This window comes from Pseudorasbora parva, chromosome 3, assembly GCF_024679245.1.
Source record: "Pseudorasbora parva isolate DD20220531a chromosome 3, ASM2467924v1, whole genome shotgun sequence".
NCBI lineage: Eukaryota > Metazoa > Chordata > Actinopteri > Cypriniformes > Gobionidae > Pseudorasbora > Pseudorasbora parva.
The window spans coordinates 44398965-44416701 of NC_090174.1; the positions used below are offsets into that span (position 1 = coordinate 44398965).

A 17737-nucleotide genomic window follows, 5' to 3' on the forward strand; every position below is an offset into this window, starting at 1 on the left:
AATCCATCTTAATTCCAAACCATTGGAATTCTAAGATTTGAGGTTTTAGGTTTGCATCTCATGTTTTGGGCTTTTTCAAGAAAGCAGCGATTCCTCGTTTTCTTTGCAGTCCTAAGAATATAACAATGGTTACACCCTGTGATTCTGGGTTTCTGACTAGTTACAATTTCTAGACAAACGGAAACATTCCAGACATCTCGACCAAACTTTACAGAGTGACAACAGGAATGGATCAACTGTAAAAGCAGAAAAAAAAACACTCAGTGTCTACCCACATTAATATGCTCGTTGACAGGTTAGACCACACCTGTCATAACCTGAAGTATCTGTTTGCGTGGGGCAAAGACAACTGATGTGTTCAAAGGAAGCGATCACATCATCTCACTTAACCCATGAGCACATCTGAATTTGCATGTTCCTGTAGTTTTATAGATTTGCACAGCCATTACAGACTCCTGTATAGGTGGCAAGTGATGAATGACACTAATAATGACAAAGCAAACAGCAGGGCTGTTGACAGAAGGAAAGGTGACTTCATACAACCACCACTGCTATCTCTCAACACACACATGTGCGCGTATACATGTGAAGAAAGTTAAATGGCTTTAGACGCCGCAGGTAAAGAGATCCTTGTTTAACCATGGCAGATGCGCTTGTATGTGGAGTCGACTATGTGTAGTTCCTGAGAAAACATGACAACGTGTGTTCAAAACCCAACAAACACTGTATGATGAGATGGATCTCTGAATTCCTTGTGTTGTGAGACAGAGTGACAGTTTAATTAACTTAACAGCTTAGATTAGCAAGACAGAAATAACTGTTATGTATGATTGAGTGTGGTTTAATACTTTGCCACTCCAGTCAACTTTGATCGAATGTGTGGGAGGCTGTTTGTGTGTGTGCTGTATGTGGGATCTAAAATGACAGGTTGCTGACAAGCTTTCTGCCTCTGAAATGCAGTGTCCTGAGGCTTTCATTTCCCCCTGCACACCATTATTAAATGAATATTCACCTCTGCCACCCAGATACGCGAGACAAAGCCCTGCAAACACATGTTTGCCTGTGGCTCCTCCTCTCCCTAGGTCAACAGTTCATGCATTCTCTTTTTGTCATTTTTATTACACTAAGGCAGGCAACAACACCTTTCAAGAAGCTTCCCAGGTGCTCTTTGTTTTTAACCCTGAGAACAGTTGCAGAGATCAGGCCTTTCTCAGCTCTCTGATTCACCTGACAGGTATTGCCATTTAGAGTAACATAAATACTCTTGTCCGTGCATTTACATTATGCAAAATGGGGCAACTTTTATGCCATCAAATGTGAAATATGGCTTATTCTAGTTACAATGCATTATCAATACACAAGTAGATGTAACTGATTACATTTTATTGCAAACAAAGTCACAAAACAATTTAGTGTATGGATGCAAGACTTCAGAAACACCCTTGCCAAAATAATGTAATACAACCCGGTCTGGGCTCGTGGGGGTTTAATAATGTTGGGCATAAGCACTTACGAACAATCAAAGCCATTAAATATAACTGAACTTCAAAGTTACTTAGACACGAATTAGCAGTCTCCCTATAATAGCCTCTGTCAGGCTTCATTTTTCAATGATTAAGCCAATTCATTGCATAATTAAGTTAGCTAAATTACTTCAATGGCAAAGTAACATGGGATAATGCAATAAAGTTATTAACATTCCAGAACTGGAGGCGCACACATTAGGCATGTACTGCTATTATGTATGAATGTATTACTCAGTATCATTTGACTTGTTTGACCTAAAAAAAAAAGGAAATTGCTACCACATTCTCAGCTTTTCTTTTTCATACAACCATCTATTATAGTTAAGGTTGTAAGGTAAACCTAATATCACCATTGATTCTAAATTTGAATTATGCGTTCAAGTATGAAGTAAATTTTAGACTATATATCCATTAAATATATTTTAGACCTTAAGAAAAATGTATGTTCTATGTATGTATTTTGAACTACGCAAAATGAGTAACTGGGGTCTAAATGAGTCTTATTATTAATAACTAGTATTGATGTGTGGATCTGTCAGCTTTATGAAGAATCTAATATCTGTACACAAGCTGTTTTTAACATTTATTCTTTTAAAACTAACTAGAATGATCACTATAGTGCTTAGACTATTACATATAATAGACTATTACAAAATGTTCAAGTACATTTATACACTTAGTATTAGATATGAATCAAAATTGAATTAAATGTCACAAATTGAGCAGCTACAAATGTTGCAATAGTAAATAATATAAAAAATAGGGTATATGCTGTAAGAAAAAAGTAAAATCTTATGAAAGGTTACTACTTCAATAAAAAGTAAAAGACAATGGGCTATTATAAAAGATAGGCTACTAGTCATTACTAATCTACCAGTGATACCTACAAAAAAGAACTACTTTAACAAAATTAGATAAACATATAATAAATGGCAAAACGACATGGCCACAGTCTTTGCGTGTTTTGACATACAACGATCAAGCACTTGGCCAGCGGGTCCGGAGCGAGTCAGAGAAGAGAGCAGGACAGTCTCCGCCCCTGTTGTGCCTACCCACTTATTACTAATGCAGACGCAGGCGATTGGACGGCGGCTGAGCGCTTTGAAGTTCTCCCTCAGATCTCCAGTACGAGCAGAGTGTATATGCGCGTCTACGGATGGTGTAGTGCACACACCGGAGCGCACACGGACCAACGGAATGCCATTATCTGACACGATTTTTACCAATAGTCCTACTGTGTAGTTTCTTTCTTTTAATTGAACGACAAGTATAAAAGACTTCTCTTATTTTCCAATTCGTCGTTTGCGCGCAAAGGACTCGCGATCATTCTGGGGTTTACGGCAGCACTGATTCGGTGACGGAACGATGTGGAGACGGAGTGTACGTTCTTCATAGAGACTATAACAGCTCTCTTTCTCTGGACTACAGACAGAACTGATGTTTCAACGGGATATTTAACTGTCAGCAGAAGAGGATATAATGTCGTTTGGCTCTTTATTGAAGACACTGGATATCTCTAAATGAAAACTGAAGGACACCCGCCCCGTCGCTGCCCTCGACAGGTCTCTGATCCGCCCCGATCCAGATGAGCGAACTGCCTCCTGGATTTGCAGTCAGTTCACGGAACCAGCAGACCCTTAAAAGTCGTTACATTAACAACGATAGTTCGTCCACCTGTTTAAGAGCCCAGATCGTCTCACTGCCGTACCGTGATCCCGCGCGTCAGGAAAAAAGGCTGCCTATAAGGATTCTCAAAATGTTGACCGCTCACACAAGTCATATACTTCACCCGGAGTATCTCCAGCCGCTCAGCTCCGCGCCAGTGAGCATCGAGGTACGAGTAACTCCTTTCTAAAGCATGCGTTTCTTACTTGTTTTATATATATATATATATATATATATATATATATATATATATATATATATATATATATATATATATATATATATATATATATATATATATATATATATATATATATATATATATAGTTACTGCGGTTGTCCGAGTTTGTTGGTTTATATTAAGCAAAAGGTTGTTAATATCATTACATCGACATGTCTCGTGCGCATTTGTTACGTGCTTCATTGTTTCTCAGCCTTATGTTATATCTGGCGCGCCTCGTTTTAGTGATTTTAATTCGGAATTCGAATCTGAATGTTATGCAGCGCCAATTTGAAAGGATATTCCGGAACTGGATGAGGCCGTGTTCTACTATGAAGCAACATTCTATGGTTTAACATTTCCTGATCAGTACTGACTTGCGCTTTTACCGTACTTAAAATTCCACCGTTTATCTACCAGCTTATCTAACATTTTTGTAACCAAAAATTAAGCAAACATTATAAACAAAATAAAACACTGTACAATGTAAATCTATCTATCTATCTATCTATCTATCTATCTATCTATCTATCTATCTATCTATCTATCTATCTATCTATAATATATATATATATATATATATATATATATATATATATATATATATATATATATATATATATATATATATATATATATATAGGCTAGGTCATTGAAGACTGGTTCTTTCTTTTTTCAGAAAACTGTTTTTTTCTGTCAGTTCATGAGAAGGAAAAAAATATTAACTTAAAATGTCTTTTTGTCCCCATAGCTGGATGCTAAAAAGAGCCCTCTAGCATTGCTGGCCCAGACCTGCTCACAGATTGGTAAACCAGATCCTCCTTCCTCCTCTAAACTGGGATCCCTCTCATCCAGCAGCCATGGAGACAAGGACGGACGCTCTACCACCTCCAGCCTGAAGCCTGGGGAGCATCAGAACCTAGATGACAAGTCCAGCTTTAAGCCTTACTCTAAAACTGGATCAGAATGCCGGAAGGATGGAGCTGGGATGAACAGCTCAGGAGATAAAACAGGGTTCAGAGTGCCAAATAGCAGTTCTGCCGCTGTGACATGCCCCTCTTTACCTCCGCATGCCCCCTCTCCACAGGCCAGCTCTCCTTCTCAACAGACATCAGGACAGTCACACACACACCGGCAGTCCCAGTCTCCCCTGTCACAGAAAACAACACATCTACAAACCACCCACATGGACTCCAAAGCTGCAGGTTCAGACCCAGGGAACGACAGCAGCAGCAATGGTGGCGAGCGCAATGGGAAAAAAGATTCGGACCACAGTAAATCAAGTATGGACATTGTACAGATGGCCAACTCCAGTCATGCACGTGCTAGTGCGAACTCCAGCAGTGCCAGTTCCTCTAGCAGTCCTCAGCCTGACAATAAGGCTGATCCCCAACCCCCTCAGCCCAGCCTGAGTGCGGGCCACATCGCCCCCGTGTCTCCCTTCAAACCGGGCCACTCTGTTTTTCCCCTCCCATCCTCCACCATGGGCTACCACGGCTCCATTGTCGGGGCCTATGCCGGCTATCCTTCTCAGTTTGTGCCTGGGTTGGATCACTCTAAATCTAGTTTAGTTGGCTCTGGGATGGGTATTCCAGGAAAGCACCCAAGCTCCAGTCCTCTCACAGGGGCCTCACCGCCCTCTTTCATGCAGGGTTTGTGCAGGGACCCATACTGCCTAACCTACCCCAATGCACCCCATCTTGGGGGCAGCAACTGTTCTACCTGTGTTCACGATCCGTCATCTGCCCTCAAGTCTGGCTTCCCTCTTATGTATCCCACCCATCACCTCCACTCCCTCCACCCCAGTTCTCTGTCCTCTAGTGCAACCTCGTCTCTGTCCCATCCTCTGTATACATATGGTTTCATGCTGCCCAATGAAACGCTCCCTCACGCCTGTAACTGGGTCTCAGTGGGTGGCCCTTGTGACAAACGCTTCGCCACCTCAGAGGAACTCTTGGCCCATTTGCGTACACACACAGCTCTATCAGGTGTGGATGGGAAGCTGCTCTCTGGCTACCCTTCATCTGTCTCCTCTGCTGCTTCCTGCCACCTCCACCTGCCTCCTCCTAGCAGCCCAGGAGCGCTTCCCAGTTCCCTCTCCCTGCGTGGATCACCAGGGCTAGGTTTGGCACGGTATCACCCCTACGGAAAGGCACACTTGCCAGGAGCTCCATCCCTTCCTATGCACTCACTCCCAGCCACAGCGCCCTACTATTCTCCCTATGCTTTATATGGCCAGAGACTGGGCTCAGCTTCTGCTCTTGGGTACCAGTGATAAAATGTCTAAGGACAGTGTAAAGATATTGGCATGAGCTCTCTGGAAAGCACAGGAACATGCAGGATTCCCCTAAAATGAATGAAGCAAAAAAACTAAACAAAAAAAACATGGGAAAGTTATATTCGCAATGAGGAATAAAATGCTTTGGATGACTGTTGTGTAATAAATGGTCACTCCAAATCTCCATTAGGATATTAGGGAAACCTTATGAACTTTAGGTGGAGAGCTAATGAGAATGCAGAACTCAATTTATTTTATCTGATCAATTTTTCTTTTTCTTTTTTCAATTTACCAAAAGTCTGTATTTATTTTTCACTCAAGCGCTTGACTTTTTGTTTAGAAGCAACATTTACAGCCAAAATTCAGTCATTACTATCACAAAGGAGTAGTATTTTCCCAGTACGAACATGTTTGCTCCTATCATACACTTTGTAATAATGCAATGTTTGCAACAACAGACTGACATATTGTCTCTCAGACACAAAATCTTTTAACGTCACTTTCTTTTGTGCATTAGATCTGTGCAATTCGGTCTCTATTGGAGAACGGATGAGCATGACTTGTTCCTTATGATTTGGCAATTATTTTGTACTTGTACAGTTCAAAGAATAAAATGGAAAGATGTGATATATTTTCTATTGTAGCTGACTCTGCAAGTTGGGGATGGAAGTGGAGAGGGGAAAATAATTCAAATAAGAGTAATATGTTGTGATGGCAGCGCTATCCATTTAACAAAGTCTTATTTTGTGTAATAAATGATACTTGATTACATTTATAGATGTGTTGATGTGCCTCGCTTCTGTTTTTTTGTACATTTCTTACACTGTTAGTAACATGCTCACTTTCTCATATGTATGTTTTGAGCAAAAGTTAGATCACACTTTGAAGAAGAATTGTACACACTGACCATTTTCATAATACAAACAAAATATATATTTTTTTCTATATATACATATATAATTATACATATGCATATTTAAACATTCTTTCTTAGTTGTTTGGCATTTAAAAAAAGCATTGTGCCTTCACTTGAGCAACTAATCTTTGACTTTCTACACTACTGACAGTTTTGTTCCCTATTAGTTCAAGCTATTAACACAAAATAAGGTCCTCTGTCTGTTTACTGTTCTGCTCGTAATGTGAAAGTGCAGTGTTAGTCACTGCTGCTTGTTTGTGCCTCTGCAGCATTGTGTAAAGAGCTGCCTCAGCACAAGGGAGTATTGGGTCTTAAATACAGCTCAATGATAGCCTGGTAATAACCCATGGGAGCCATACACTCACTCCCAGTGCCCTCTGATGGATTGCCTTGCTACACAAAGGGCAAAAGATGACAATGGGAGGCTGTTAATAGAGAAATATTTATCAAATGTTTGACATGACCCCCAGGAGTGCAGTCCCCATTGTTTGACCTGAGTGTGTTGTGTCCTTTGGTTTAGAAAGTCTTGCTTAATGCTGTGCTACAAAAAGGGTCAAGATTCAATATTGTTGATGTGATTGTGTTGCTAAGTTAGTATTAATGTTTTATGTATAAGCGGCCAGAGTGTACAACTCTTCTTCAGAATCGTATTCCTAATAAAAGATAAGAGGAAATGCTGTTAAGCGCTAGGATGAGCCAAATGCGCACACACACATTCACACGTACACAGATTCTCAGTTCATTAGCACTTCAGACAGGAGAGGACGCAGCACAGGTGTCACTTGACAGGGCCATTAAATGAATAGATCACTCCACTGCCTCTGTTAACTCTGGCTATCCAGCAAGGACACAGCATAAGGTTCCTCTTATGGGAAACCAAGAGGTCAAGACTAGAGGAGGAAGAACTGAGATGAGAATAAACACTTGCGGGTAAACGTTTCCCAGTACCCAACTCAATTTACAATTTTAGTGAGACAGCATATAGGCCTGCTAATAGTAAACAGTCTGACAAGGCTACAAACAGTCTTATCACTTAGCAGAATGACGTACAAACAGCAGTAGAGAGCATCTAAACTGTAGTATTGCATTTTATTGACAAAGGGAAGGTAAGATCTAAAAGTAAGTTTCAGCGCCAAGAGCCTATTTTAAAAATGGTCTTGAATGACTTCCTGTGAGACTCAGAGAGGAAGTTATTTAATGGAGTTATGAAGCATTTGGGCACAGCCCAAGAGAATTAAAAACTTCATAACATGGATTACGTTGCCTCTAGTGGTAACGCAATGCAACTGCAATAAACAAAACAAAAAAACATTTATTTAGTCAGCAATTTGTTTTTGTTTTTTACATGAAATGAGAATACACAAAATTTTCAGACTGTGTAAATACACAGGGTTTTGATGAAGAATGAGAGAAAAAAAGATTAAATATTAGTTAAAGCCAGTACAGCTAGGTTAAACGGAGGGGAGGACTTTTTACATTTTATCCGAAGGTGAGGGATTAATCCTGCCATCACCTCTTTCCCACTCGTTCATCACATTCTTGCTCTATACTTCTCTCCGTCTTTCTCCTCATCAATCTCTCCCTGCCATTTATCTTTCTCTCCCTCGTCTCCCGGGCTCCAGCTGAGTCAATATGCAGTCACTCTGTTTCTGTCGCCTGCTTGTGGAGGGGAGGGGAGCTGGATGGATGTGTAGGTGGGGGTGTGGAGTTAATTTAGTCCCTGACCAGTGTCTTCTCAGCAGGGCTACACCTGTTTGATTGATCTCTTTCTCCCTTTCTTTGCTGTCCCACTGGGCTTAGAATGGTGGTGGGGGTGCAAGACCCCCCCCCCCCCCCCCCCCCCCCAATATGTCCAGTCAACTACTGAGGAGAGAAAGAGTGTGTGAGAGAGAGGGAGAGAGCTGAAGCCCATCACAGCAGTGTCCCGGGCAGGCAGCCCGGCAGCCCTAGTGATTAATGACGACAGGGTGTGGAGCTGCTCCTCAATTAGCCGCCAAGTCCACAGCAACTCACAAGCCTGACAGCCCCAACCTGAAAAAGAATGAGAGAGGGAGAGAGTCAGATCACCCCTCCCTCCCCGACTCTTTTTCTTGAGCTGTCTTTCTCTGTTTAGATCTTGTCTCTTGTCTCTCTTCACCTACACCCTCTTTCTCCCCTGGCGTCTCTCCTGTTACTTTCTTGTTGTCTCTTTGATTACGTTAGCCTAATGTAGACTCTCTCTCTCCCTCAGCAAACTTCCATATACATTACACTCTGTTAATTACCGCATGAGTACTCTGATGACTGTTTGTCACGGTGATACAGACCAGACCGCTCTCTCTCACACACACTCACACTCCTCAAGCTCATAAAGCAATCAGTCACACAACTGCTTCTGCTTCATGACTAAAAAAAATCCATTGAGGACTTTCCACAGGACTCTTAATCACATCAACCACATCGCAAAATACCACTCCATCCGCCAGCAACAACAACAAAAAAGTGGCGATGTGCACCTCTGCCCAATGATCTCTTAGCCATCCCCATTTGTCTAATGAAACCGTGTGCATGTGTGACGACAGCCTGACAACGCAGGCAAACGAGTGTGTTGCAATTATGGCTAACCACTAATAACGCATTCCACCGCTACAGCTGGATTCCATTTGCAAACGCACTGGGGGAGCACGGCACCGATGTCACGAACATTGTGCGCATGAAAAATCGTGCCTTGGCACCGGAATGGTGGGGCTAAGATTGATTCCGAGTCATGCGCAGAGTGACAGCACCTTTTCCTGTTCTGCTTAGGAAAACGTTTCAGTTACCTCATGCTTCCTCTATAATATGTTTACTCTATGATATGTTATTCTTCAAGCCATTAGATTTTTCTGTAAGAAGTCTCTTATGCTCACTAAGGCTGCATTTATTTGATCAAATTAAGAGAGTAATATTTTAAAAAAAAAATCAATTTAAAATCACATTTTTCTATTTTAATATTCATATATACTATTATTTAAATATTTAAATTTTAAGCCACTATTGCTCCAGTTTTCAGTGTCAATGGACATAAATCATTCTGAAAATGTAATCACTCTAATATGCTGATCTGGTGCTAAAGAAACATTTCTTATTATTAACAATGTAGAAAACAGTTGTTTCTTTTTTTCCCTTTTTTATTGTGGAAAGAATTTGTCTGGCTATCACCAGACCAAGCTCAATTTAAGATTGAACATTGGTCTGGGGAGTCTGCTCTGTATTTCCGACTGTACAAGAGGTGTGATAAATTAGCATTATTTCAGATTATTCTGTACGCAATTGGTTAGTCCTTCAACCAATCAGACCACAAAAGGCGTGTTAAATGAGCATAATTAAAATTACTCTGTATGCAATTGGATAGTCCTTCAACCAATCAGGGACCAAGAGGTGTGATCAAGGGGCAACGACCCATCGCTCTATCCAGCATCGTGTTAAACCCACCAATAGTGCGCCAGGTGGATAAGCCAGTCTGTGATTAGTTCCTGCAAAAGTGTAACAGAAGCAGTAGAAATTAATGTACAGGTTGCCATGTGAAATTAAATCACCGGCAGATCAGGCTGGTTTACCCAGTCTAATACAGAACAGCATTAAGTCTTGATCCATTTGTTTCATACTTTCTGAATAAAATTATTAATTTATTTAAAAAATAATTACTGTACTAAACTTTTGAACATGTGTGTAGTGTATATGCTACTGTATTCCTAAAAGTTGACTTCTAGCAGATATACATATGTAAAGATTTTTTACATCTGAGAAATAAAAGACCAAAAATATTGAAGATGTATCCAAATTTTTTCAAATAAAATGATCTCTAGAATAGTTCATTTAATATGTGCCGGCGGCCCAATTACATAAATTGAATAAACTTCTATATGTCGTTATATACGTCAACACAGAGTAAAAAGAAATTGCACTCATCAGGCCACTTTATGGAATCTTTTAAATGTATCTGAACCTTTTAGCCTGACAAGCCAGAGCCACATCAAGATGTTTGGTCTGGGAACTCACCATCCACAGGGCTCAATCCGAGGGGCGGGATAAACGGTCGCCTTAACAAACTCCCTCTGCACACAATTGGATAGTGCTACAACTAACCAGAGAAAGTGAAGCGGAGCTAGTTGATAGATTATACTTTCGCTGTATCTGGTCGGCAAAACTCCAAACACATCTTCCCTTCTTAAGAATGACTTCAATGCCATGCTTTGTTCTTTTCTCAGAGAAAAGCTTAACTCCAAGTCTCCCAGAGTCGCGGTCAAAGCCCATTCCGAAAAAAAGCTGTTCACCAGCTTCTGTGTTTACTAGTAGCACGGAACCTTTGCAACTCTGCCGTCATCTTGTTAAGCCCTGCCCACCAACTCTATACACAATGTGATTGGCCTGACGAGAGTTTGGTTTTTCCAGCTCAGAAGTCTATTGAGAGTTGCTAGATGACACTAGTGGCAAATTAGATTTGCTGCTGCTAGGGTGCATCTAGATTTCTAGGCTATGAACCTTTATATAGTATTAGGAATTTGTTCTATTAAGAATTCAAATTGGCTTGCTTCTGCAGCATGATGTAGAGACATTTGCAGGGGAATGTTTTCCATTTATATTAAGTAATTACTTTTATTCATTGATGTCATAATTAGACATTATGTTCATACTATACTTTGTGTGTGCCTCAGTGTCAGTATATATAAATGTATATAATCAGCATATAATTTCAAACTGTTCACATTAATCCAGAAAAATGTGCTTTAATAAAATCACTAGTATTTTGTCATTTGTGAACATCACTCTAAGGACATGTAGAATATGGAGTGCTTTGTTTTTGTTTATTTTACCTGCTGCCCTCAGACTCAAGCTTGGCATAACATTGTCACAATGTTTAAATACTGCTGTCATGTGCAGTCCAGGTTTAAGTGGACTGTATGACATCATTTATAAACTTCCAATGGGCAATGTTAGGTGCCATGACACAACGATGTGTTAAACCCAAAGGTCAACTAATCCATTAAACACCATGTATTAAGCTGCCGCCTGACACGCTCTGGGCAGAAAAGAACTAGCAATGTTAAGACAAAGTTGACTCTTTTTCTACTCCACACATACAAACATAGTACAACTATTAAAGGTTCAATAACATGTCCTCGCATTCAAAAGCGAAGGGCACATAAAGGTATAGACATCTGTCAGGTCTTGTTTAATGAAATATACAGAGATAAAAGTACTCTTGTCAACACCCTTCCATTTTTCTTCATAATGTGACAACCCTGTTCATACTACACGGCTCTGAAACTTTTACCCAAGGCCCCTAGTCACCAGATTTTCCTTCCGCCTCTGTCAGGATATTTTATGGACCGTCAATGTGTGTGTGTGTATGTGTGTGTGTGTGTGTGGTAATGTGCATACACCACAGAACAGCCAAGTTAATGTTATGAGAAGCGGCAGGGGTTTCTTAAGTAAGAGCAAAAGTTTTCCAGAGCAATGTGATTATTTTTACTGACTCAACGCCCCCCTCCCTTTTAGCAGCGGTGATGGTAACCACTCGGTCTCCTTGCCCTCTCTGTCTTGGCGGTAAGCTAACCCAGCTGTTCTCAATGCCATTTTGGGGAGAGGAAAAACCGAAGGCAGGAGAGGGACAGAGCAAGAAAGAGCGAGAGAGAGAAGCTGGCAGGGAGGGGAACAGACCTGATTATCCAAATACAGTCATTAAAGGGGAAATGTGTTTTTCAAACTGTCAAGATGATTAATGAGGGAGAGCAAATCCTCACAAATGCTCTTGTTTAGTCTAACTGGCAGACATGATCCTGGCCACTGATTAATGGCAGTGCTGGTGCGTGAGGCCACCGTGAGGTAAGATGTGTGGGTGGGTGGGGGTAGGTGTTAGGTAGTGGAAGGACGTGTAGTGTGGTAGAGCGATAGAACTTCAGAGAGAGTGGGAGAGAGACAAGAGAAAGCGCACAAGTCAACACAACAGCAGTTTTATCTTTGGCAATTTTCGGAGGTTTAATGAGTTTAAACAACAAGGCTGCATGGCTTCACCTCACAAATATGCTCATTAGATGTTTAAAGCCAAACTTGCGGCGGTTGAACAAATACCACGCATGATTTATGGCATAAATAACCGTGGTAATAATTATAGCATACAACAGTCTTGCAGTGAAGTAACAGTCATTAGAGTAAGAAGAAAAGCAGATCCTGTCAGCGCTACAGGGATCTCTGTATTGTTTTGATGTAGTCAAATCATATGGAACACCTTATGATTTATGATGGGATAGGTTACCCTAAAAAAGTTCAATGTACAATATACTGTGGAGGTTTGTGAAAAACAAACTGAAAATGAATGTATTATTTACTTTATTATTATTATTACTACTGTGCACAAGACTATTAGCGCCACAGTTCACCCTGACTTGACCAGAAAATGCACACAAGTTGTGAGAAATCAAGATTAATACATTTCACAACATGAAATACAATGACTAGAAACCCCCAAAAATATCGGTGTACTTTTCCAAGTTGAATATCTCTAGACCAGAACTCAAGAATGAGAGTTGATGGATTTGAACGTGTTAACTTTTTGTTGCAACAAACACAGATATATTCACCTCAGAGATTATACTTTCAAAGCTTGATGCTAGCCATTATTTACTATTCAAGCGAGTGGGGCATTTTTTTATTAAAAAATGAATGAAAAATTCTTCTTTTGAAGGGCATACAGCATTAGAACACCAGGGTGAGTGAATACTGACTTTTCATTTCGGGGTAAAGTAACCTTTTGAAAGTATTTGTGAGAGAATGTGTGTGTGTGTGTGTGTGTGTGTGTGTGTGTGTGTGTGTGTGTGTGTGTGTGTGTGTGTGTGTGTGTGTGTGTGTGTGTGTGTGTGTGTGTGTGTGTGTGTGTGTGTGTGTGTGTGTGTGTGTGTGTGTGTCCTAGTGAACATGGAAAAATATAAATCATAAAGAATTATGTTTTTTGAAAATGTAAAACTGCAGAAAGTTTTCTGTGAGGGTTGTGTTTAGTGGTAGGGTTAGGGGGTATACTGTTTGCACAGTATAAAAATCATGATGTCTATGGAAAGACCCGACCCTGTCTCTCTGTGTTTGTGTGTGTGTGTGTGTGTGTGTGTGTGTGTGTGTGTGTGTGTGTGTGTGTGTGTGTGTGTGTGACAGCTGACCTTAGAAGTGACTGATTTTCCTCCTGGCAGGAGCTAAAGTGCTGATACCTGACTATTTCACTTTGCTGACCTTAAAGAGTGGCGGTTACAACATGTACATGCACACGCGCGCACACACACACACACACACACACACACACACACACACACACACACACACACACACACACACACACACACACACACACACACACACACACACACACACACACACACACACACACACACACACACACACACACACACAAACTCACTGCTAATGGTTAGGATTTCTATGGCATAATGGCACAGAGCATATATTCATTAGCCATTGTATCATTGACAGTATTGGAAACCAATTGGTCTGCAAGCTATTCATCAGGAAAGCAGACAGGCTAACAATTCCTGTATGGACTATAGAGCTATTGGTTTGTGCTAGGAGGTCTTCTTTACACTCATTGGGTACAGTTTTTCTTTTTCACCACATGTGAGAGGAAAATTAGCTTGCCACTAACCTAGTGTTGTACCATCTTCTTTTGTCTTACATTCAACTGACCACTGCATCTGTACTCAATATTTATTTTTTTAGAATAGTCTGAAACTTTTATATGAAGATCTCATCAGATTAGGAATGCAATGGACATTTTAAAAATGTACAGTTTTATAGGCTGCATGGTCTCTTTGTGAGCTCTCTTTGCTCTTGTTCTCTCCCTGTACATTAAAATGGCAAACAGCTGTGAACCTCTCTCAACATGAGAGCATGTGAGGCTGTGCATCTCTCATTCCCTTCATCACCATCATCCTGTTACCTTTGTAGGCTATATCTTCACACTAAATGGAACAGTATAGCCCTATGGAAGACACTGATGCAAAAGAAAGTATCAAGCCAGTCTGACCAGTAAAACACTGGCATGCACATACTATACAACATTCATTTATATGACTAGTAATACACATACTAAACAGCTTCTATCAGTCAGACCTATAAGTATGTGATGGCAAGAAGAACCTAAGCATGCTAAATTACCAGCAATCAGTATAAATTATGACATGAAAAATTAAAGGAGGAATGAGAGTTAACCAGAGGTCCCAAACTCTCTAAGCGATATTTAGATGAACATACCCCTCAATATGTTTGTGAGAAAATAAATCATGTCAGAGAGGGAGAATGACGAGGAGAAAAGCTCAGAGTGAGAAAACAAGCGGGATGGGAGGGAGTTAATGGAGGGCACGAGTGGGAAGGCTGGGTGGAGAAGTCAATGTTTCTGAAGTACTGAGAGTAGGACAGCTGTGTGTGTGTGTGTGTGTGTGTGTGTGTGTGTGTGTGTGTGTGTGTGTGTGTGTGTGTGTGTGTGTGTGTGTGTGTGTGTGTGTGTGTGTGTGTGTGTAGGCCCTAGAAGCAAGCTCTGTTTGTGCGTGTCAGAGGGAGTAGTGATTAATGACCCACAGGCCTTGTTTCTCTTGCTTCCTTCCTCAGCAGCGATGTCACACACACACACCGTCACATGTCAGCCTAATGGACACGGGCAGACAGTGGCAGGAGCTGCCCATTGCTTCGGACTCACACGCACATTAAGAACATGCATGCGTGTCAAAACCCTAATGTTTTTGTTTTATGAAAAACAAAACAAAACAACAACAAAAAAATCACTGCATGGTTCTGCTGTGTTCATTTTGTGCACTGATTATGTGCAAGAAAGCAAAGAACAGAAGAGAAAGATGTTGTGCGTCAGAGAAAAAGGAAAATGTGCAGCAGAGAAAGAGAGAGAGAGAGAGAGAGAGAGAGAGAGAGAGAGAGAGAGAGAGAGAGAGAGAGAGAGAGAGAGAGAGAGAGAGAGAGAGAGAGAGAGAGAGAGAAGTCAGTGTTTGCATGTGTGCCGGTTCCCAGCCCTGTCAGTGAGCTGTCAGAGTGTGATTTATGGTTGTGAGACTCACAGCAGTCCTTGCTGCCAGTTCAGTATTGTTACAACTGACATCTAATGAGGCCAGACGTGCTTTCAAGCACAGCACTTAACACAGGCCTCCATCTCCACCAGTCACAGGCCCTCTTTTCTCCTCCTCTCTCACTCCCATTTATTTTCTGCATCTGGGGTGGCAGACCAAGGAAAGGAGGAAAGACACGGTCTTGCTGCGAGAGCTTACAAAACGGAGAACACAGATGAAGCTGCAGTCAGCAGGCTTTTTTCCCTGTCTCTACCCCTCCCCCTTATACAAGCCTGCACAATGGCAAATTAAAGTAGAGCGAACCTTTATATACTGATGACTTTGCTTTGAAAGGCAATATCTCACCGTTTTTCTATGCCATTCAATTTTTCAACTCCGCTCCGATGCTTAGTAATTGTTTGGAGGATAGTCGGCGCTCTGGTCTAATCATATTGGTGGCTGTGTCATTTTGAAAGGGAGGAGGAGTAATGCTGGATGAGAGCTCCTTGGCTTTGACTTTTTCCTGATCTTGGGTTTCTGCTCCGCTCCTCTTCGGGCAGCTAGCTTAGTCAGGACCCCTCGCAGTAATCATAAACAGAGCCGCTGGCAGCGGCACCCGTGTACTGCGCTCCCTCCCTACGCCCCCTGCTCCGGTTCCTTGTCAGACGTGATTAATGGCACACGGGCCCGGTGCGCTTTGCGTTGCCAGTTTCAGCGATGTTCCCTTGATACTTAATGAAGTCTGACAAACTTCTTTTCCCTCATTGTGTTCCAGTTATTTTTCCCCGCTCCATTTAAGAGAAGCCCAATGTAGCTAAATTTGCCACCGCCGCACAAAAGCACAGGTCAGAGTTTTGATATTTATTGCGCAGTCGAGGAGCACAGCCTATAACACGACTGGCAGCGTCGGCTGTTTCTCAGGCAGCTCGAGTTGTTGTTCATACTTCAGGTCTGAGTAGTTTTGATTGCAGTCATTAGACGTTCCACAACTTTAGTTCCAAGAACTAAAGGTCGCAGCTGCCTAAAGGCCAAGATCTGTGGTGTCTCAAACACATGCACCAATTTTACTCACTGCCATCCATTGGAAGATGTACTGGACGAAGGAAAAATTAATAAATATATATATATATATATATATATATATATATATATATATATATATTAGGGATGTCAACGATTAATCGATGATCGATTAATTGTCGATAAGACATTTGATCGATAAGACTTATCGATCATCGATTAACCAGGGTCATGCGCGTGCGTGCGGCTCAACCGCGAAACGGGAGGAAAAATAATGGGAGCGTGCCCCGAGTTCTGTTTGGGACCATTTTACAGCTGGAGTTACACACCTTCATCATGACTGCAAGTTTGCATGTGCATTCGCAGCCTTTTGTTTTGTGCAAATGTAAGTTGTAATATTGTGTTATTTTGTGCAGGCCTATCTATAGCTGATTTATCTCAAAGGGACGCATTTGGTTAATAATTAACGTTAGAGGTGAGCAAAAGCGTGGCGGTAATCAGCTTCAGCTCCAACAGCAATGCACAGCTAATAATGACTATGATTGGGACTGTAATATTACACAACATTAATGAGAACACTATTGTAATAAAACATTGTGATTGTTAATTATTTGGGTTTATTTGCCGTGTGTTTCATTGCGTTGATCCAGGAAGAGCGCGTGCACAACATGAGTCACGCATTCTGACTCGCGCATATAACTTGTTCAAGTGCACTTGTGCCTTCGCATCAGATTGTGCTGAAGTAATTTGTAATATTAAATGTATTTTGTAACGTTATATATGTGATCAATCATATAGGATGCGTTTCTTTTAGTAAAACGCACTAGTTGAAATGTCTTCAGTCAGTGATGGCTATCGGTTTTCATTCAGTGCTTTTTAGCGCATACAGAGCAATGCATAATAACGATGATTGGGACGGTCATATTATATACCAGAAATGAGAACACTGTTTTAATAAATGGTTGTAAAGTCATTGGGTTTAGGTGCCGTGTTCAGAGCGTTGTTCCAGGAAGAGCGCGTCTCCCATTCTGAAGATGA

General features: G+C 41.2%; 1 protein-coding gene and 1 long non-coding RNA gene across 2 annotated transcripts in view; one reads left to right on the forward strand and one right to left on the reverse strand.

The window, feature by feature from the left end:
- Positions 1 to 17737, reverse strand: part of LOC137071988 (uncharacterized) — a 97495-nt gene that overhangs the window by 73726 nt on the left and 6032 nt on the right. The window lies entirely within an intron of this gene.
- znf703 (zinc finger protein 703) lies at positions 2652 to 6460 on the forward strand. The gene is made up of 2 exons (XM_067440210.1): positions 2652 to 3360; positions 4163 to 6460. Exons 1-2 carry the CDS (start codon positions 3112 to 3114, stop codon positions 5684 to 5686), a joined length of 1773 nt encoding a protein of 590 aa, XP_067296311.1. The 5' UTR covers positions 2652 to 3111; the 3' UTR covers positions 5687 to 6460.

What these genes read in the sequence shown, in the direction of transcription:
- znf703 (XM_067440210.1), top strand. Translation starts at nt 3,112, where the DNA reads ATGAGCGAACTGCCTCCTGGATTTGCAGTCAGTTCACGGAACCAGCAG. An exon ending in CCGCGCCAGTGAGCATCGAG is followed by an intron (nt 3,361 to 4,162) that starts GTACGAGTAACT and finishes TTGTCCCCATAG; the next exon opens with CTGGATGCTAAAAAGAGCCC.